At 35.6% G+C, this 22705-nt stretch overlaps 2 protein-coding genes across 2 annotated transcripts; both read right to left on the bottom strand.

The window, feature by feature from the left end:
- Nucleotides 1-4117: 4117 nt before the first annotated feature.
- LOC116164835 (acyl-CoA Delta(11) desaturase-like) lies at nt 4118-11688 on the bottom strand. The gene is made up of 5 exons (XM_031479060.1): nt 11361-11688; nt 5063-5193; nt 4807-5012; nt 4569-4754; nt 4118-4521 (listed from the first exon to the last, which is right to left on the bottom strand). Exons 1-5 carry the CDS (start codon nt 11605-11607, stop codon nt 4218-4220), a joined length of 1074 nt encoding a protein of 357 aa, XP_031334920.1. The 5' UTR covers nt 11608-11688; the 3' UTR covers nt 4118-4217.
- Nucleotides 11689-16079: 4391 nt separating this feature from the next.
- On the bottom strand, nt 16080-22705 carry LOC116164834 (acyl-CoA Delta(11) desaturase-like). The gene is made up of 5 exons (XM_031479059.1): nt 22374-22705; nt 17054-17184; nt 16798-17003; nt 16560-16745; nt 16080-16512 (listed from the first exon to the last, which is right to left on the bottom strand). The coding sequence occupies exons 1-5, from the start codon at nt 22618-22620 to the stop codon at nt 16206-16208; spliced, it is 1077 nt and encodes a 358-aa protein (XP_031334919.1). The 5' UTR covers nt 22621-22705; the 3' UTR covers nt 16080-16205.

Raw genomic sequence — 22705 nt, 5'->3', positions numbered from 1 at the left:
GGAAATTAGTTTTATGCAATATCCTGCCCTCTTGTACATTTTACAGAAAAAACTGTAGAGTTTCAGTTGTTTAGAATTAAAAGGTGCATACAAAACTGTTTTTATTTTATTAAGCTTTTGGTATACCCGCAAATTTAAAAATGAATTTCAACATTTCTGTTATTAATAACTATTCATAAAACAACAAAAGTCATGGCTATTGCTACTAATAACAAAAATGTTGAAATTTATTTTTAAATTTGCGGGTATACCAAAAGCTTAATAAAATAAAAACAGTTTTGTATGCACCTTTTAATTCTAAACAACTGAAACTCTACAGTTTTTTCTGTAAAATGTACAAGAGGGCAGGATATTGCATAAAACTAATTTCCTATGTTAAATCCTTATGTTCCTGCTTACCGTGCACCACCCGGTATATACGAGTAACTCGAACTGACGAGCAAAGCGAAGCGCAAAACGAAATTAACGGAATCGATACGAACAACACAGAAATGTCCCCTTTAATCCCTATCGAGCTGCATTTAATTATAACGTAGCAATCGATTATAGTTTACAGTAAATCGTTGCTATTAGACCAAAGAACTTTGTGTGTCCACATTGCAAGGCTTTTAAGAATAAAACTGAAGGCCCCGGGATTATGTTGCGCCAGTGGCCAAGTGAAATACTGAAATTGACGCCATTGGTACCGCCACCAGAGCCACTAAATCCCTTGGTTACCGGAAATGAGCCAGATTCTATATTTTTTTTACTCATATTCAGAAATACAATAATTGCATTCAAATTACGGCATTTGGCGCAACAAAAAAAAAGGTACATTGCTAGCTCTGAATCGCCAAAAGCAACTAGAAGTGAGTGCGTTTATTTTTTATTATTTTGGGGAGAGATTGGGGAGATTTTGGGGCAAGTGTGTCAAAATCTCTTTTCCGGCTAAACGGTTGAACCGATTTAAACCAAATTTGCTACACATATTCTTAGACATAAAAAGGCAAAATCGCCCATGCACAGGTGGGGCGGGTGGTACCTGTGCTAGCCACAGCAAATTTTTTGAAATAATTTTTTGTTATTATTTATTCCAGTCCGAATTGAATAGGTATTCATAGCTAAGAAAGAGGACAACGTCCGTCGGGTCAGCTAGTTTACAATAAACCCAACTCCGTTCTTCCCTCTTTTCTCTCCACAAAAACGAAATGTGCCATCGTCCACGTATATCTCTCCTTCACCGTCCCACCTCTCCGTAATCACCCCTATCTATCTATTAGATCCTTGTTTCTTACGTTTTCCAGTTTTACTTTTTTGAGCATGCTTCTTAAGTTCCAACTTTTATTTTCCAATTGTTCTCTTACTGCTGACTTTCTCCCTTTCGCTTCTTTCGAGAACAATTCATTGCGACGCACTTGGGGCACAGTCGGTGACGGCAAGTACAAAAGGCAAAAGATTAAACTTACGGCACGCAAAATGGCAAAAGATACTTCCAAAATTCTAGCTCGTCGCTGTATTCGCTTCGAAAGTGATGCGAATTAATTCGGTTTTTAATTAATTACTCGGCGTGAAATTATCGGAAGAATATAAGATGGACGTGAGATTTCTTGTTTTTTAAGCGCGGTCATTTTGAGGTAACTTTGAACCCCGTCTGCCGTTTTTTTCTACAACTCATTAAAACGTCATTCATTAACCATGCTTACCCAATTAGGTGCGATCAAACTTTAATACTCATCAATCCAATTAATACCTATTGTTAATTGGAATTTTCTGGCGAAACAACTGTTGCCTACACCCCGGCGTGTCTGCAAGACTGATAACGTGTAAACACTCGATTTGGAACTCGTTTCTACCCTGGTTTTCGCTTACTATGGGAATCTAATATGTTTAATTAATAATTAACCCCTTTCTTTCCTGGAAAGAGAGCATTCGCTGGCTGTTGGAAGGCGGAAGGGTTGGCAAAAAACTGATAAATTCATTACAAAGCTTACGTACGACGGTAAAATAAACAATTACACAAAATGTAAATACATACAACTCACTCTTGAACAAATAATTAAATTACGGAACTCTTTAGTAACGAAGCGATAACTCGATACCGAGTGTTCAGCAAAGCTGGTCGACTTCACAAATGTACGGTGTGGTCACAACTTCGGGTAAGAACTGTGTTTTTTTTTTAATCGAACAAAGGGAAATTACATTGCATGCAAACTCCTATGTTCGCATTTAAAAAAAAATTCACTGTATATAGGATGCTGATAGCAACTTTCTTATTTTAAAAAGAACACCCTGTAGTTTATTGCATTTACATGAAAATATACATCGCTTGATACCACATTTCCCTATACTTACCCAGCATTAAAGGTTTTCAATTTATTCAAAGTTTTTTAAAAGTTTTGACTTTAATTTCAAAACCGACAGTACTGGTTTGCTACATGAAAATGATTTAAATGTTGACCCTTCTACAGGGTATTAAAACTAATGGTTAACTTCAAACCTTGAAAAGTTGATTTCTTCAAATGAAACCTGCTTTATTTTTTTTCACTTTCCAAGTGCAAGTCGAAAAAAATTCTATATCGATCAATTATTACATTCTCTATACCCTTCTGTTATGCTTACGGTGATATTTTGGATGTTATGCACAATTTTCTTAGGAGGCCTTGAAATAAATGCGTTAGTATATGCTATTGTACCGTTATTTCGAGACATTACATGAAAAAAACAACTGCTTTCAACATAACGGAGCACCAGCTCATTCTATCCATGATGCTTATAAATGTTTGACGATCATTTTTGAAGACAGGTGGATTGGGGCCAGAGGTCTGTGGCGTTGGCCTCCTAGATCTGCAGATATAACGCCACTGGACTTTTATGTGTGGGGCCAAAGACAAAGTTGCTTCTCGTGAAGAAATGGAAGTTAGGGCGAGAAGAGCTTTTGATGAAATGGATGCAGTGGGTATTCGAGAGGCGACTATCAACAGGATTCATCAGAGAGTTTGAGTTTTTTTTATTTTGTCGTTTGTTTCTATTTATTATGTTATCTTTATTTAACGTTTTGTTCATTAAGGTAAATAGGATTATTTTCATTTTTAGGGATATAAACTATCAACGAATGATAACAACTATCACTATAAAAAGGTCTGACATGTCTACTAACGGAATACTATTTGAGATTCAAGTCAATAGAGTCGTAGATACGGGACTCAAAAGACGTCAAAAATTTTGAAAAATCTTGAATAACTTGAAAACAAAGGTTGACGCTATGTATGGGGAAATGTGGTATCAAACGACGTATATTTTCTAGTAGACTTCGAAAATGTAATGAAGTGTAGGGTGTTCTATTTAAACCACATCCGGTAAAACCGGAAGTGAAATGATCATGATAATTTTTCCATCGACACATCATAAAAAACTATATTGGTATGCAAATTTTCAAATTTAAATTATTAATGGTAGTCTAAATACTTTTAGGTAGGTAACGGTTTGCGTGAAACAGCCTGTATATTCTTGAATCTGCAAGTTATGTAAAAATATGCATTATTTATCCTAGTCCTAGTACCTATAATATTATAATATATACTGATGCAATTTATATTTATCTCTTTTTTTTTCTTCTTCTTTTCTTATATTCTATACTTCTTTTTTAATGTAATTTTTCGTCTTTTTCGCCGATCGGAATTCAAATAGCAAGGTTAAGTGTAAGAACAGATGGCATTATTTTACTGCTAATCTGAACTTCGCCTTGTACTAACTTTATTTGTTGTTTATTTTTCTTGTTTTTTTTTTAATAAAGGCAATATTTTTTTATTATTATTATATAATTTTTTTATTTTTTACATACGTCACATGTGACCTTTCGAAGTATCGTTTCATTGCTAGGGGCAGAGAAGCGGAAAACAGGCAGAGAAATTTTACTTCTCTACCTCCTTTCCACTTGTCTGCCTCTTTTGATTTCTATGCCTGTGTTGACTAGCCGTTTATATACAAGAATTTACAGCATACTACGTAAAGCTCCCGACTTGTCAGCGAAAACTCACTTCTCATCCTGGGCAAACAATCTGCTATTCTCTAAAATAACATTGAGAAAATATCTCGTTGATAAACCATAGTAAGTTTATTTTTAGTTATTTATGCTACCTTCTCTTCAAGACGAATGTGTGTAATTTATTATAATTACTTTTACATAATAAACTACTATTATTTTTATTATTTTTATTATATTCAGTCTTTAATCAAAATCATTGTTTGGTCGCCTTGGGAATTTTGTCTTCCTCGGACTCGGGAACTTCTTTGCCCCATACTAGATGACTACCATCGCCCGCCTTCAACACGACTTTTTTTACTAACTCCGGCGAGGCAGACTTTAAATCGTAAGCCCATCCCAACTTTCCAAACAGCTCTATGAAAAACGAACTTCCATTGTATCCAGCGTATTTTAACTCCGCCGCCTTGTAATCCCATGGAAAGGTGTGATGGTAGTTGTGCCACCCTTCTCCAAAGCAAAACATCGAGACTAGCCTATTTTCGGTAGGTGAAATTGAACTGAAACGTTTTTGGTTAGCTATAATTTGTATTAAATCGCATCTTACTTGTCGAAGGGTTTCGTCCCCCACATATGGGCAGCGCTGTTGACCATCCATGTGAAGTTAAGCACAAAGACGTAACGACCTACTGCGCTCGATATGATGGACCAGAACCAATCTTGCCCCCAAACCAACGGTGGTACAATCGCTGGAATGATAAAGCCCAGAGTAAGTGTTAATGGGATGAAGTATCTAGAAAAAGAACGGAGTTATCTGCAATCGTCTCTTTTTTTCTTGGTATTACTTCTGATGAAACCGTATTACTGGATCCTCCCATAAGTCGCTCATGTCAATTTCTTTTCCTTTCCTCAACACGTCCGGATGCTTCTTCATAAACAGCCATCCGATGTGAGAGAAGAAAAATCCACGCGTCGAATTATGCGGATCCGCGTCTGTGTCGGTGAACTTGTGGTGAACCCTATGGTCACGAACCCAGTAGAACAAAGGATTCTAAAAATTTCGGCATTGTTGTTTGATTGTATAAAATTAGAGATACGTACGTGACCGGCGGTTGTGTAGCATAACATTAAAAGGACACGTAGGGGAAATTTAGCTTTGTAAGTGCGATGGCACCATAATCTATGAGCACCTGCTCCTACGCCAAATGCAGTTAGATGAAAAAAGAAGGCGTCTGAAATGTAAATAGTTTTTTTTAAACACACTACAGTAAATATTTAAATATACTAACGGTAAAATTAACGTGCAGAGTATCTGAAGAAAACGTTATTTTGCCCATACTAAGGGGTCTATTCTGTATATTGTCGTTAACACACGATATCGTAATGGTAACGATTTGATCTTGAACGACAGCTAAATTCCGTATCACTGTTATATGTTATTTATATAATACAGAATGGAGAAAGTCGTTGCCAAACGATAATCGCTGTGTAACGACATCGTTACGCGTTAGACAATAGGCCCCTAATAAATAACCCAAAATAACGGATACCTAATCTGCACGTTAAGTCTGACGTTTCTGATACATAACAGCGTTGATTATTTGATAACATTAAACTCAGGTGTACCCCATTTTGCAAAAATATTTTGCTCATTTATGCTCCTTTCCATTGAGGGATGAACTTAGTGATGAGACCTTCAGTAATGGAGAAAATGATCATTTCTACGAGGGAGGGGAGCAACTTACTGGAATATCACTCATAGTCAGATCGACGCCGCTTCTATTTTGTGGGTCTATTTCCAAGTTTGTTTAAAACTACTCTCCTGTTAACTTAAAGCCTCCGTTATAGCTTTGCGCATATTTTATGTTGATTTCATGTGTAACTAGTACCTACGTTTCTCAGCGTATTTATTCAAAATGGGCGCGGTTTCCATAGGAAAAAGGTTCTGTTCGTTATTCAAAAATTGTAACGTTAAAAAATATGTTAAATATCATAATTATTTGCGCCGTTGTCCTGTAAACATTTTGTTCCAAATCCAACAAGAACAATGCCAGAAGCACCAAACGAAATATCTATATATCCGCTAGTTTCCAAAATTCGAAAAAAACCCACCTTGTATACATAGTTTTGTGCTAATTTATGGACTTTTTGTTTTGGAGAGAATGAAGGTATAGGGTGCACCAAGAGCTATCAGTTTTCTATATTGTGCTTTTACTTTGTGTTGTAAATTAACGTAAGTTTTTTATGCACGTATTTGAACTACCACGGAGCGATGGGTATATTTCAAAATTGGCACTTATATGCATAAACTTTTTCCACTTGGGCAAAAATATTAACTTCAACAACTATCGTAGGTTAATATGGACAATAACAATCGCTGGAAACTGGGTAAATTTTTAAAAGTTCGCTCCGAACGCTGGATTTGTTTAATTGGGGCACTAAATCCCCTCTCGCAATCTAAGTGAACTTAAAAACGCCTATTTCAAAATGAACAGCAATAGGGGGTGCATTTAGCTAATTGGCTACCTAACGTGAGGACTATCTAACAAAATAGCTTATGCAGCAGAAATTCCCGTTTATTCCTTCTCACGAACTTCGACTTGCCACATCAGCAATGTAACCTTATATCTATTACCTTTTTTTCTACGGAACACGATACTAATTCGCGCTAATGGAACGCCGACTCCAATCAATAAAATAAAGAAATGAACATGACTTCACGAATATTTGTTTGGATGACTATAGATGAAACCTTGACTGCATTTTAACATTTACAAATTTATTCTTCCACATTTTTTAATGGAATAAAAGGCCAAAAATTCACGCACAATTGCTCACTCGTTACAGTACCCCCTTTTTTTTAAACGAAGAAAACATGATTTATTTATTGTCGTCCTGTTCTGAGCCCCCAACAGGCTTTTGTCCAATTACAGTGACCCACATTATGCTTTGAAAAACAACAATAAAAAGAAACGAGATCTTTCACTAAAAAATTTTCCAAAATGACACAAAAAATTTAAAAAAAAGATCCTAATCGAAATTCATACCCACTAACCTAAAAAAAACTATCAAAACCATATAACCTAAAAATGATAAATTCAACAATCAATCTCCCAAAAAATCCTAAAAACATCCCTGTTGAAATCCTCCTAAAACTAATCTATCCAACCTAAAAATCCTAATGGTAATCAAGAAAAAGATAAAAAACACATTGTAGACACTTCACGCCATTTCACTTCTCTTAACTTTATCTAAAAAACCTTCCATATATTTCTTAATAATTTTCACTGCTTCAAAAGATGTCTTCAATATCTTGGCAACTTCACTTCACTAAACTAAATTTCAATAAACTAAGATAAACTTCGCTAGAAACTATATATACAGGGTGGCAATTTGAAAACTTACCACCCCCCATGTCTTAGTAAATAAACGAGATATTTTAAAACATCAAAATCCGTTTCGGTAATTCGGAGGGGGACTCAGAATGACATACTTAGTGACGCACCCCCTCCAACCCCCTGCGCCTCAGCCACCCCAACTTTTAAATCTTAAATAGTGACCCCCATGTGTGATACGTCGTTGGAAAGCTCTGAAAAAATGCTTTCCAGCCATACCAAATAGCATTACATTTAGGTTAGTAATTATCAAATACAATTGAAAACAAAAGCGTTATTGCTAGACCGGACAGAGATGACAAATAAAGCTCGTCGGAATCTAATCAACAAAATAAAAACTTGAATATAAATTGGCTTGGTGAAATATTACTGAAACCTTGACCGTCTGTAAACTTGAAAACTCGCAAAAAATTATGCAAAATGACCCTCTCGTTACAGTTGCTTGTGCATTGTTTGTCAATTACAAACGTGGCCACTGGGAACATATGGGCAATGTCAAATAATACCTTGAATGCGTCCAAACCCGTTCCGAAGGGAGTTGCAGGTTCCAAAAATGAGCGTATGATCAGACCTCGGTTATTGAATAAAAAATTAATTTTTTATTCAATGCCTCGGTACTATTTTTCAAAGTAGCACTTTATAATTGGGCACTGATAAACAGCACGTTTAGAAATATTTCAAATGAAAAATACGTAAGAATTCCATTTTAAGGGGGTGCAAGGGTGAGAAGTGAGTTTCGCTTATATGCTTTTTTGCTCCCTCTATTTCTTCTTGAAAGGGTTTTCGTCACTGAAGATATTATCTTATATTGTCAATATGTTCACACTGGCCATTTTTGAAAATTACACACTGTACATACACAGCGAGCATTTTATAAGTAAATTTGTTTATTTGAATGCCTCCTCCACTAGGGATTTTCGTGCCTTTTTTTATGATGGGGGGTGCATTGCTAACATTACTGATTTTATCCGCTTAGATCTTTAGTTTAAGTTGATATTATTCCATCTCGAGAAAATGTTAATAAAAATCATTTTTCGAACACAATTGATAAAAACACCCCCCTCCCTCGTGAAGTTAGCCCCCCACCATTAAAATAATGAAACGTCAAATACTTCCTTCGTTTGCGCATTGATTGCACATTTAGGCACACTTCGATTTTTCGTTTGCACATTTCTCTAAAAAGAGATATTAAAAAAACCAAGTTGGGGAGGGGGGCAACTTCACGATTTTAGCTCCTCAAGGTTAAATTAATTGAACGCTATACTTCATTCGTTTGCAATTTGTTTGCACATGTAGGCACACTTCGTTTTTTGTTCGCGCATTTCCCTAAAAAAGATTCTGAAAAAATAAAAATTGGGGGGATACCTTTACGATTTTACCCTTCCAACATTAAAATAATGGAGCGCTATATATTATATTTGTTTTCACTTCGTTTGCCTATGTAAGTGCAAGTTTTTCCTTTACACTTTTTACTAAAAAAAATCATTTCAGGGGGCCTAATTCATGATTTTATTTATTATTTATTTATTTATTTGTTTTGCCAGATACCATACAGAATGCAAGTATTCCAATTAATGGCAATGGGATGCTGTATTTAAAAATAAAACTACATAGTAATTCCGATCTAATATGACTAATTAATTCATTCAAATAGGCCCTAACCCCTAACCTTAAAACAGAACTGTATATTATACTTAATTCGATTTTACCTCCTTAAAAAAGAAATTAAGAACATTAATGAGGGAGGGTACATTTCCTCATTTTTATCGAACGTCACTAAATGAATTTGCACTGATAGATTTTAGTTTGTCTATTTCGGAAACGGGGTGTTTGATTTCTGTTAGACCATATCCAATATTACGTTTATTTCGTTAGCACGTCGTCTTAAGTATTAACATGGAAATTTATGAGACAATCTTTATAACAATATTTAGCAACATTTTTAGCGCATTTTTGCAAATTTATTTGTAAAAAGGCACTTTGACTGGTTGGCTGGCTGGGGTCAAATGCGGGCCAGTAGAAGAACGCTTGTCGAAAAGCGAGTAGTGTACATGTACCCACCGGGGTCGTGTAACAACTTTAGGGAAGGGGCGACATCTGGGCGCCATCCCCGAGCGTGGTGTGCTAACCTGAGATTTTTCAATTTTTTCTTCTACTGTTTTGGTCCGATTGTTTTCAAATGGGTGTCGTCAGAAAAATCTTGTAATCGCGCATAACTCCTGCGTGGCGAAATTTTGTTTTTTTCCCTAGGGACGAAATTAACCACATTTTGCAAGGCGCGCGATTTCGAGGTTTAGTCAACTTCGGGTGCCCAAAAGGTATCTTCCGCTGCGAATTTTGTCACGCGGCTTAAAGTTTCTTAAGGTCCAATCGGAGCATCTCTTTCCTTTTTTAGCGCATTTCCACAAAAATAAAAAAAAATGCGCTATTGTGGCCACTTTGTCCGTCCGTCCGTCCGTCCGGCTGTCCGTCCGTCCGTCCGGCTGTCCGTCCGTCCGTCCGTCCGCTCGTTTTGCGACGCTACTAGTTCTTTATCTTAAGAGCTATTGTTCTACTTTTTTTCGCTATTTGGTTCGTTATGGTGTCGAGTCTTGTACCAAGGAAGGAATTTTTTCTGTACCGCTTACAAAAAAAGTTATTGTAAAAAAACAAAAAAACTGTTTTTTACATGTTCCATAATTTTACACTTTTGCCATTTATTAAAGATCCTAGAGATCGTTTATAATTTTGCATTGCTATCTGTCGTCTGCCTGTTGGTCTGTCCGTCTGTTCCTTTGTCTGTCTGTCCATCTATCTGTCCGTGTGAACGATAACTTTGTTTAGAAATGTTTGATCGCTTTTACATCTCCGTTAGTTATGAACTGAATTGCATGAAATTCAATATGGGCATAGCTTTAGCCATATAATACGCAATGCCAAAAGTGGAATCGAATCGATTCAAAATTCACAGTGCCCTTTTCGCATCTCGACCATTTATAAACCGAATTGCAAACTTTTTTACTTATAAAAGTATTTGAATGAAATTTGATACATAGGCACTTGTAATAAAGGAAAATCAAACGCCAATTTCAAAATGTGGTTTTGCGCATGCGCAGTGCCAACTTTTTATTTGCGGAAGAATTTACTCGAAATTTGATACATAGGCACTTGGGATAAAGGAAAATCAAACGCCAATTTCAAAATTTGGTTTTGCGCATGCGCAGTGCCAACTTTTTTATTTATGGAAGAATTTAAACGAAATTTGATACATAGGCACTTGGGATAAAGGAAAATCAAACGCCAGTTTCAAAATTTGGTTTTGCGCATGCGCAGTGCCAACTTTTTTATTTATGGAAGAATTTAAACGAAATTTGATACATAGGCACTTGGGATAAAGGAAAATCAAACGCCAGTTTCAAAATTTGGCTTTGCGCATGCGCAGTGCCAATTTTTTTTATTTATGGAAGAATTTAAATGAAATGTGATACATAGGCACTTGGAATAAAGGATCATCGAGCGCCAGTCTCAAAATTTTTTTTTTGCGCATGCGCAGTGCCAACTTTTTTATCTACGGCACCATTTAAGTGAAATTTGATACTTAGGGCTTGGAACAAAGGGTAATCTAACATTAGTTTTAAAATTTAGGTTTGCGCATGCGCAGTTCCAACTTTCTTATTTAGAAAAGCATTGAAATGAAATTCTTCTCATAAACTGAAATTGAAGTAACACGTCAAAAATGGATTGCCCATGTGCAACGCTATCTTTCATATTTGTGGCCGGATTTTTACGATTTTATCAGAAGTTGCATCTTATAAATGGGAAATGAATGCAAGTGGAAATGCGCTTTATGTAAATCGTTTACGATTACTTTTTAACTTGTTTTATATTAAAATGCCCAAAACTATTCGGGACAAATGTATGAGGAAGAGATTTTAAATAATTTGCACCAACTTAATTCTCGATTTAAGGAGAAAGCGCCATCCAACACTATGGCTTACGTACAATAAAATACTAGTAAGACTTACGCCATAATATCAGTCTACCCCGTTGTAACCATGGGAATGCAATCACTGCCCATACAAAAGCCAGGTGAAGGGTTGTTAGAAGTATTATATTGAACCATTTTAGTTGTGATATAAAATACTTAAATTCGTTCCATTTCTTGGTGTAATTGACCGGTTCCGCGTCTTGTTTTGAATATTCCCGAGAATATTCCGTTGTTTGCGTCACTTTTAAGTTTCCATTGGATTCATCTGTACTGTTTGGTGGCATACTGACTGCTACCTTAATGTTTGACTAGGTTTCCCAAGAAAGATGTCAAGATATTTAACACTACCGCCGCGATTCGAACCACTCCGGTATACTTTGAAAAATGTAAGGTGCAGTGTTAGATACCCCTTATTGAATATTCATACATTTTAAATACAATCAAACTACTTCCTACTTTAAGTGAAATGTGATTCTCATATCCTTTATGAGCAGAATGTTTACAGTGTACTTACAGCAGTTTACTTAAGCTTTCACTCTTTCACATTTTATTACGAACCAGAATAAGTACATAGTTGTAAATAAAATGAAAAATTTAGCAAATATCCTTAATTGGTCATCCAGAAGTACCTCTTCTTCACACATTATCTCCTTATTCAAAATGTTCCCGTTGCGAAAGTGTCCCGGTGCCAAGAATGTCCTAGACCGCCGAACAGGCCAATATGTTTAAATTTCGCAATTTTTAGCGTATTTTCCTCAAAGTGAAAAATCGCTATTGGCTGCACTTTGACGTCCGTCCGTCCGTCTGTCCGTCACACGTACTCCTTCTAAACCACCGAACCGATTTTGGCGATTTGAAAGGGCTTGGTCCAAGGATTCCGTGCATACCGCTATTTTTTGGTTTTACGCATGCGCAGTGTCAAAAATTTGGTTTAACGCATGTGCGATAACTTTTTTATTTATGAAGATATTTAAATGAAACTTTATATGTAAACACTACGAATATAAGTAAAATTAACGACATTTTCGAAATGTTGTTTTCCGCATGCGCAATGCCCACTTTTTTATTTATGGAGGGTTTTAAATGAAATTTAATACATAGGCACTTAGAATACAAACAAATCTAACACCAGTTTTAAAATTTGGTTTTGCGCAACTTTCTTATTTATGAAAGCAGTTAAACGAAATATCATAATAAGATACATATTATGTAGGCACCTTTATTTATTTATTTTTTATTATACCTCTCTTGTTTTGGGCCCTCAACAGGCATGCGCCCAATTACAGAGTGACCCGCATAATGACCTTGAATGAAACTAAAATGAATACCGGATTCAAAATTACTGTTAACGCATGCTGTATGTTTTATCTATGAAGGTATTCAATGAAATTTCTAATGTAGACAATGCGCAATGCTATTTACAAAAGCATTTATAAATTTATAAAAGTAAAACTAATGCCCATTTCAAAATTTGTATGTATTTGTGTACGCTCCACTATTTTTCATTAAACTGTATAGACTTCGTCGATAGTCGGCTCATTTGAAAGAGAATGGGGTAAGTAAAGTCACTAAATATAGAAAATACCGCAATCCATTGAGCTCGTGTGTTAGAGAGAGAACGCACGATTTTTGCCCAAAAATGGCGGAAGTTACCAGATTCTAGTAACTTTAATGTTAGGGATTGTTCCATATCTGTATATATTTTTATAAAATATGACAGTACTATGAAGCTAGGTTATGAAAAATGACAGCTATTCAGATTTTATTTGTCAATTTTTTAAGTTGGCAGTAAATTTACCCAAAAATGGCGGATGATTGCGGTATTTTCTATATCTAGTGACTTTAGGGGTAAGGATCTCGTGCCTACCGGTATTTTTCTTGGTCCTAGCATTAATTTTATTATAAGAAAAATACGCTCTCGTAATTTATGTTTGCATAATGACTTTTTAAACTTGTTTCCTTCTGGGCTAAGGTTGCCATAGGACCCTTGATATAATCGGGTGATGGGTATAATAAAGCGGGAAAACAAGGCGGATCCGTCACGTAAAATCGGGACAAAATAAAGAAATGCATATATTTTTGCATATTTTTATTATTGTTATTTTTTAACAATTTATTAATTAAAGCATTGCTGCAGCTTGGTAAACAAAAGTAGAACTCACACAATCTCAGTACTTGAGAATAATCTAAACAATAGCAATAAAACAATATAAATCATAAAAGACACTTTTTTTTCAATTTCATCTTTGCCATCTTCAATAATTTTTCTTTGTACAAAGACTTTTACTATTTAACTTTGATCAAATACTACTCAGTCATTTATTTGATTATTTTATACAGGGTGAGATTTTTTTCCATTTTAAGCACTGGGATCTCTGTAACCGTAAGACATACGGATTCGGTTAAATGAGGAAAGAGTTGTCGTTTTAAGAGCTTATTTAAGATAATAATAATAATAATATATGTTTATTTCTCAATATAATAACATGTAGTACAATAAAAAAAGAAAATTAAACTTGTAAATAAATCATATTGAAAAATATTAGGGGTCCCATAGACAACGTCCGTGGTGAGACCTCCCTCATGTATTGCATAATATATACCCGCGAAAAGAGAATTGGAGCCAGTCATTCATAATAAGAAAAACAAACAATATAATAATAAAGAATAAAGCTGAAAAAGATTACGGATTACATTTACTAGCAGTCTTTAAAATTTGAGTGGAGCTGAGAATAAAATAACTTGTAAACTATGATCATAAAATAACATAAAAATAATTTCAGAGAATCCAAAAAGAAAAGCATATATAAAGCATATGCTTTTGTTTTTTGAAAAAAATCCACAGTTCACTAGATATGAGCGAAAAACAGATTTAGTGATTTTTCATTTAACTGTTGTAGAGTCGTTATTATTAGAAATACAACAAAATGACACGAATAAAAGTTTTAGACATTTTAATGCTTCACATGATGAACATACTAATTTATTTTTATATCTTACAATTTTTGAGTTATAATACAAACTTTAATTTTTTTAAATGGTAGCTTGGCTTTGACATTTTTAAAAAGGAGACATTTTTTCTTTATAATGATATAAGGCTTGCTAAATGTACTTTACTAAATACACGCCCTGCAGTAATTTTCGTATTATTGAGAGGTAAGTAAACAGAGTTGGCCATTGAAAACAATATCTAGTGACTCTAGTTTCTTGATATATGTGATGAAGTTCTCAATTTTTCTGGTTCGTTGAGATTTTTGGAATATTTGAAGTATTAAAAAAGAACCACAAATGTCTTTATTGTTTTTCTATAAAGCGATCGATTTCGAGTTATTTACCCATGATCAGGCTATGCGTCATTGATATAAGATGCAGCGACATTAAGTTGAATAAAATTGAATAAAATAGTATCAATAAAATTAATGAAATGTCAGTCTTACTACGCTGCCAACCTAAAACTTAAAGGCATAAAAAGTGTTCCCAACATAAAACATGTTAGTTCTAATGTTCCCTATAGTTTCTGATAATGATTTTTTTAATTAAATTAAAGCACCGAAATAGAAAAAATAGTATGAAAAACGCGTGTTACAATGCTTTATTGTAATACTCCTATCTTGCGGACACTCGTGGCTACGCTTCGTGTCGCCACTCGTGCCACAAGATAGTCGTATTACAATAGGTCGCATTGTAACACTTGTCTTTCAATATACTATTTCGCTCATATCTAGTAAACTGTGGATTTTTGAAAAAAAAAAACAAAAGCATATCTTGAATAAGCTCTTAAAACTACAACTCTTTCCTCATTTATCCGAATCTCTATGTCTTACGGTTTCCGAGATCCTAATGCTTAAAATGAAAAAAAAACTCACCCTGTATATTGTCAGCTTTTTTCAGTTTCACTTCATTCAGGTACTTTATCTCTAACGTCATGCAACAAATTGTTTAAGGCCCGTTTTACAAACGACTGATGATCGGCCCTGATGATCAATCCTGATGAGAGGTCATTGTTTGAGCTTACCTTCTCACACGTCGTGCGTACCATCCGTCAACTGACCTGTCAGTTGAGCCCTTGAGTGTACGGATGATCAGGACACGTACAGGCTTATTGAATTTTGCGAGCGTTCCATCAGTTGCATAATGGAATACCACTTAATGCCAAAGAATGGAGGCGAGCATCATTTTGTACACCCGCAGTACACAGAATTGCAAGTTTTCATAAGGTTAATTATCCATTGTCTGATCGTTAATTATTCTTAATGGGTCCAGTGATGAAAGGTCAGCCTTTTTGCGTCCGAAATATTTGGTCTTCCGAATAAAAAATACTGAACGAAACTTGAATTTTTGGGCCTTAGACCTTACTAACCTTCACCCGAATATCAACTAAGGGGATTAAAAAACCATTGATCGAGTTAAATAAAATGTCTTAGTATCTGTGTTTTTTCTTCAATCATTGAAGATTTCTATACCTATCAAGCATGTTCTTTACTAGAAGACTTAAAATGTTTGCATTAACTCTGTTTTAAATTGTACGTATAGCAACCCCATTCTGAACACAACCATTGTATACTTTAAATCAAATAATCAGTGCCGTTAAAGAAAATCAAATTAAAACATGAAAGAAGTGTTAGGTGCATAGTTCAAAAAAAGTTCTTATTTGCATTTGCACAGATTCTGGGCAAGCAGTTAAATAAATAATAAGTGATAACGGAAGATTAGCCGGTTCTCACCCCTGAATGACAACCATATTCATCGTTTTCCATCAACTTTATTCATCGAACATTTTGTTCGTTACTATTGTTATCATTATCAATATAACTATCTAGGGAATAACAGTGGAAATTCTAATATTACAATCTATGGTACATATAAATAGACAATGTTTAGGTCATTGCTGCTTGGTTGCCTTGCGAATTTCGTCCTCCTCGGACTCAGGAACTTCTTCGCCCCATACTAGATGACTACCATCGCCTCCTTTTACCACGACTTTTTTAATTAATTCCGGCGAGGCCGACTTTAAATCGTAAGCCCATCCCATCTTTCCACAAAACTCTATAAAAACCGAACTTACATTGTATCCAGCGTATTTTAACTCCGCCGCCTTGTAATCCCATGGAAAGGTGTGATGGTAGTTGTGCCACCCTTCTCCAAAGGATAACATCGAGACTGTCTTATTGTCGGTAGGTGAAATTGAACTGAAACATTCTTGGTTAGCTATAATTTGCAATAAATCGCATCTTACTTGTCGAAGGGTTTCGTTCCCCACATATGGGCAGCACTGTTCACCAACCATGTAATGTTAAGCACAAAGACGTAACGACCTACTGCGCTCGATATGATGGACCAGAACCAATCTTGCCCCCAAACCAGCGGTGGTACAATCGCTGGAAGGATAAAGCCCAAAGTTAGTGTTAATGGGATGAAGTATCTAGAAAAAGAACGGAGTTATCTGCAATCGTCTCGTTATTTCTTAGTATTACTTCTGATGAAACCGTATTACTGGATCCTCCCATAAGTCGCTCATGTCAATTTCTTTTCCTTTCCTCTTGACGTCTGGATGCTTCTTCATAAACAGCCATCCGACGTGAGAGAAGAAAAATCCACGTTTCGAATTATGCGGATCCGCATCTGTGTCGGTGAACTTGTGGTGAACCCTATGGTCGCGAACCCAGTAGAACAAAGGATTCTAAAAATTTCGGTATTGTTATTTCACTGTATAAAGTTAGAAATACCCACGTGACCGGCGGTTGCGTAGCATAACATTAAAAAGACGCGTAGGGGCAATTTCGCTTTGTAAGTGCGATGACACCATAATCTATGGGCACCTGCTCCTATGCCAAATCCAGTTAGATGAGAAAAGACGAAATCTGAAATGTAAACCTTTCTTTAATATAATACAGTAATAGTTATTGACATAAAAGTCAGGAACATGTTAGATTACTGGCGAGGAAATATTGAAGGACGTGGCCGAGTACTTTAATTTCCGAGTCAAGTAGTGTCATTTTAGTGACGAGTTTTGTATAAAATTTTACCCGAAGTCTGATTTTAATATAAAATTTCAATTTTTATATAGAACCGTTGATTAATGTCAATCTGTCAGTGATGACAGGAGTCATTATAGACATTTGGAAATGTCCCAAGTGCGGTCGGTAAAGTGACAGCTGCGGGACAAGCTGCAGGAAACGTAGCCTGCTCTGCCTGTGTCATGCAAACTAACATTTCCTGACAGAAAGTAAGCATGAAAATGAAGGTTTTAGGACGATTTTGAGTAAACATTTTTATTGATTTTACGTATAATTGGATAACGTTCAAATCAAGTGAACAGTGATATGGTACAAATATGAACGTAGACAAAATTTCATCCCACTTTTAGATCTTTCGATCTATCGCTTTAATGAAAATCACCACACCAATAACACACTTAGCATTTTGAACCCCAGACGGACAGACAGAATAAGAATATTTGATGATTCAAAGTAATGGGCAAAACCGTAAATTTTTATACGTCAAATAAAGAACAATAGTTTGTGGGAAAAGTAAAAATTGTCGGTTTTGATTGATGTTGTTCTCTTTCTCTGCGTAACTACTATAACTTGCGTGTTTTTCTTATCGTAACCGTCGTTTTTTTAGTTATTACTGAAAAAGTACCTAAGCCATACAACAAATTTTTTTTATTTTTTCTTATAAAGTAGTTAATTACCTACAACTTTCTGGTTTATAGTTTTTTCTAAAGTGGATATACAGACTGTTTCACGCAAACTGTTACCTACAACTATTCAGGCTTTCATTAATAATACAGGGTGGCCCACTGAAAAGAGTCAATGCCAATTTTGCCCACGTAACGACAGTTTTGCAAGAAACGCTCGAACACGTCAATTTTAGTTTTGAGAGGGACACCTAAATTAGGTAACATGTAATACTATTTACATAACTTCACCCCTGAGAAGGGGGTGAATTGCGCACCAAAAATTTTAAATGGGAAGGGGTTTTGTTATGTTTTCAGAACTGTTTTTATTTTTCAAACCCGATCAGTAGTTCCAGAGAAAACTCGATTTAAATGGATTTGCAGAGCCGTTATAAATGTTTATTAAGTAGGCGTTGAAGTTGAAATAATTGAGAGCTTGTGTCAGAAAAGAACATCTGACATAAGTGCAATAAGTGCAAGGAATCGAATTTGTGAAGGCAGAATCGCCATTTAAAAAAAGTTCCACCCTGTGCGCTATAGTGTAAACTGTAATTGTTTTTAACGCATTTCCACGAAAATAAAAAAAAATGCGCTATTGTGGCCACTTTGTCCGTCCGTCTGTCCGTCCATCCTCTCGTTTTGCGACGCTGCTATAGTAGTTCTTTATCTTAAGAGCTATTGTTCTACTTTTTTCGCTATTTGGTTCGTTATGGTGTCGAGTCTTGCACCAAGGAAGGAATTTTTTCTGTACCGCTTACAAAAAAGTTATTGTAAAAAAAACAAAAAACCGTTTTTTATCAAACGCCAGTTTCAAAATTTGGTTTTGCGCATGCGCAGTGCCAACTTTTTTATCTATGGAAGCATTTAAGTGAAATTTGATATTTAGGCGCTTGGATCAAAGGAAAATCTTACATTAGTTTCAAAATTTAGGTTTGCGCATGCGCAGTTCCAACTTTCTTATTTAGGAAAGCATTGAAATGAAATTCTTCTTATAAACTGAAATTGAAGTAGCACGTCAAAAATGGATTGCCCATGTGCAACGCTATCTTTCATATTTGTGGCCGGATTTTTACGATTTTAACAGAAGTTGCATCTTACAAATGGGAAATGAATGCAAGTGGAAATGCGCTTTATGTAAATCGTTTACGATTACTTTTTAACTTGAATTTGCCACAAAATTAAACAAGTTAATTTAACACACTCACAAATTCGCTTCATTGCTTGTGCACTTATTGCACTTATGTTAGATGTTGTTATCTGAAATAAGCTCTCAATTATTTCTTCAACGCCTACTTAATAAACATTTAAAACGGTTCTGCAAATCCATTTAAATCGAGTTTTCTCTGGAACTACTGATCGAATACTGTCGATAGCAAGTTTCTTATTTTAAATGGAATACCCTGTATTCTAATTTCGCTTTCAAAATCTAGATGAACATCTACGTCGATTGATACCACATTTCCCTCGGTGCATCCCATCCTGGCGACGTACACCTCGGCACCGTTTTCCCGGCGACAACCCATCCCGACGACCATTACTATCCCGGCATCGGTCATCCCGGCGATTTATACCCGGCGACGACCTATCCCGGCGACTATTACTTTCCCGGCGTCGATAATCCCGACAATGCACACTATCCTAATGACGTCTGTCCAACCCATACCCCATATTATAAGTATCATGGATAGAATGAGCTGGTGCTCCGTTATGTTGAAAGCGGATGTTTTCTTCGTGTAATTTGTCAACTAGAGTTACAATAACATCTACTAACGCATTTATTTCAAGGCCTCCTAAATTGTGCATAACAGATGGGTATAGGGAAATGTGGTATCAAACGACGTAGATATTCATGCAAATGCCATAAAATACAGGGTGCTCTATTTAAAATAAGAAAGTTGCTATGAACATCCGGTAGAACCGGAAGTGAAATGATAATATTTTCTTTCGATAGTTTCAAGAAAAACTATATTGGTACGCAAATTTTCAGATTTAATTTACCAATGAAAGCCTGAATATTTTTAGGTATCGGTTTGCGTGAAACAGTCTGTATATCAGGCGATCAAAAACGAGTGACTGTCGAGTCGCCTTTTGAAATTCGATTTAAGTACGATTTTCCATGTAAACAAAAATTCCAAAAGTGACTCGAGGGTCAGTCATTTTTGATCGCTATGTAGACACTTAACTGAACGTCAAGCCCCCCTTTACTAAAAATCGAAGAAGCATTTGGTTCAGCGCCATGCTTGATAATAGGTACAATGCAACCAAAAACAACTTAACTTTGTAAGTAACAGTGACACAAATTTATGGATGGAACAACTCGTCTATTTCCACTTGATTACTTCTGCCATTGTAAACTGGACACTTTTTTATGGAAACACCCTTTATTTTAAGAGATAACGGGCGATCAAAAATGAGTTGCTGTCGAGCCGCCTTTGGAAGTTCAAGTTAAGTACGATCTCCCATGTAAACAAAAATTCCAAAGGTAACTAGACAGCAACTCATTTTTGATCGTATGGTAGAAAAAAATGGACCTAGGCGTCTGGAGCTCAATTTTAAAGAGAAAATCACTGGCGCAAACAGAATTCACTAATCACTAACAGTTTGACCGCTAGAGGGCGTTTCTCGAATTTGGTCTATTTCCTTAATGCCATAAGGCCATAACTTTCTTACTACTATGCGATCAAAAATGTGTTGCTGTCGAGTCACCTTTGGAATTTTTGTTTACATGGAAAATCGTACTTAACTTGAACTTCCAAAGGCGACTCGACAGCAACTCATTTTTGATCGCCCGTTATTAAAGACAATTGGTTTTGGTAAAATAGCAGTTTTTATACGGGGTTTTTCTCATATAGACTACCCTATATTAATTAATTTAGGAACTTTTACGCTCTTCAAAAACTCCACAATATATAGGGTGTTCCATACGGAAAAATATAGTTTATGGTCGTATAACCAAACCAAACACTCTGCATAAACACTGTGTATCGCAATGGATTCTGCATAAGAAAGTGCACTAAGAAAGATTTTGCCAAACTGAATTATCTTTAATGATAAGAAAGTATAAATTAAGTATAAATTCGAGTAACCTCTAGCGGCTAAACAATTAATGATGGCTGAATTCTGTTGGCGCCAGTGATTTTAACTTTAAAATTGGGCTCTAGACACCTAAATACACGGTGTCATTTGGCTTTAGCTTTTCCAGCCGGGAAAATGGATAATTTGTTACGTATTCTCGCACGACTTTGACGTTGTGCGCGGGCGCACCGTCCTGTTGAAACTAACAGTTTATAACTTTTTTGTGTGTGCCGTACATGGTTGTGTTGCAATAAAACATGCTATCAATACAGTATGTACTTTTTTTACGGCCCATATAAGAAACTAAAGTTGATGATGATTTCTCAGAAACGAAATAGTGGCAATGAGAAAGTGCTTTCATTTTCTGTAACTGCTCAAATATCAGGAAAGAATAAAAACAAAATCGGAAAATCTTGGTTTTTCTGGCATATCTTCGAAAGTAATCGCAATTTTCTGGTTTTCTCTATCGCATGATAATAACTGTTTAATTGTGCAACTGTTCCCTAATTTGACCATAATCGTATCTTTTATTTATTTATTTATTTTTTTTTATTTATTGAAATAGACCCCCAACTGAACATTTTGATTTTTGTTGAAACGGAAGGCGCACTAAACTCGGGCAACGGCGGAGATATTAGCATAAAATAAGCGCACACCTATGAATGTGCCTCGAAAATATATTTTTTTAAATTCTTTCCACATGAGATTATATTTTAAAGGACGTTTTATGGAGTGCAAGGGCGAGAATGTCAGGTTTCGCTTATACCCTTTTTTTATTCACCCGATTTCTTCTTGAACCGAAGTTTTTGGCACTCAAGATAAGAGACTACTTTGATGATGGTGGTTGCATTGCTAACAATAGAAACATCTTGTCTATATTCGCGAAAAAATAATTCTACCTTCAATCAATAATACGCTGATTTTGTTCGCTTAGGCTTAGATCTTTATTTTAAATTGAGCAGGATTACATTTCCAGGAAACGTTAATAAAAGGTACATTATTTTTTCAATAGAGTTGATAAAAACACCCTCATATAATTTCCGTCTTTATATCAAAGGTGTTTATGTTTCACTTACATTAACATGAACCGCTGCTTATGCTATTTTAATTATGCAGAACGACGAAAAATGAAAGAATCAGAAAATACATGGGCAAAACTATTGGGAAAAGATTTTTGAGGATGAAATTTTAAATAATTTGCACCAGTCGCCTAAACTTCACTTTAATTGCTGATGTACGGAGAAAGCACCATTTAAAACTATAGTTTGCGTATAATAAAATACTAGTAAGACTTACTCCATAATACAAGTCTCTTCCGTTGCAACCATGGGAATGCGATCGCTGCCCATACAAAAGCCAGGTGAAGGGTTGTTAGAAGTATTATGTTGAACCATTTTAGTTGTGATACAAAATGCTTAATTTCGTCCCATTTCTTGGCGTAATTGACCCACTCCGCGTCTTTTTTTGAATATTCCCGGTGATATTCCTTTCTTTCCGACACTTTTAAGTTTCCATTGGATTCATCCGTACTGTTTGGTGGCATATTGCTTAATGTTTGGTGAAGTTTCTCAAGAAAGATGTCAAGAGACCGCCGCGATTCGAACCACTGCGGTATACTTTGAAAATCT

This window comes from Photinus pyralis, unplaced genomic scaffold (assembly GCF_008802855.1).
Source record: "Photinus pyralis isolate 1611_PpyrPB1 unplaced genomic scaffold, Ppyr1.3 Ppyr1.4_LG2, whole genome shotgun sequence".
NCBI lineage: Eukaryota > Metazoa > Arthropoda > Insecta > Coleoptera > Lampyridae > Photinus > Photinus pyralis.
This window is presented reverse-complemented; position numbering and strand designations above follow the sequence as displayed.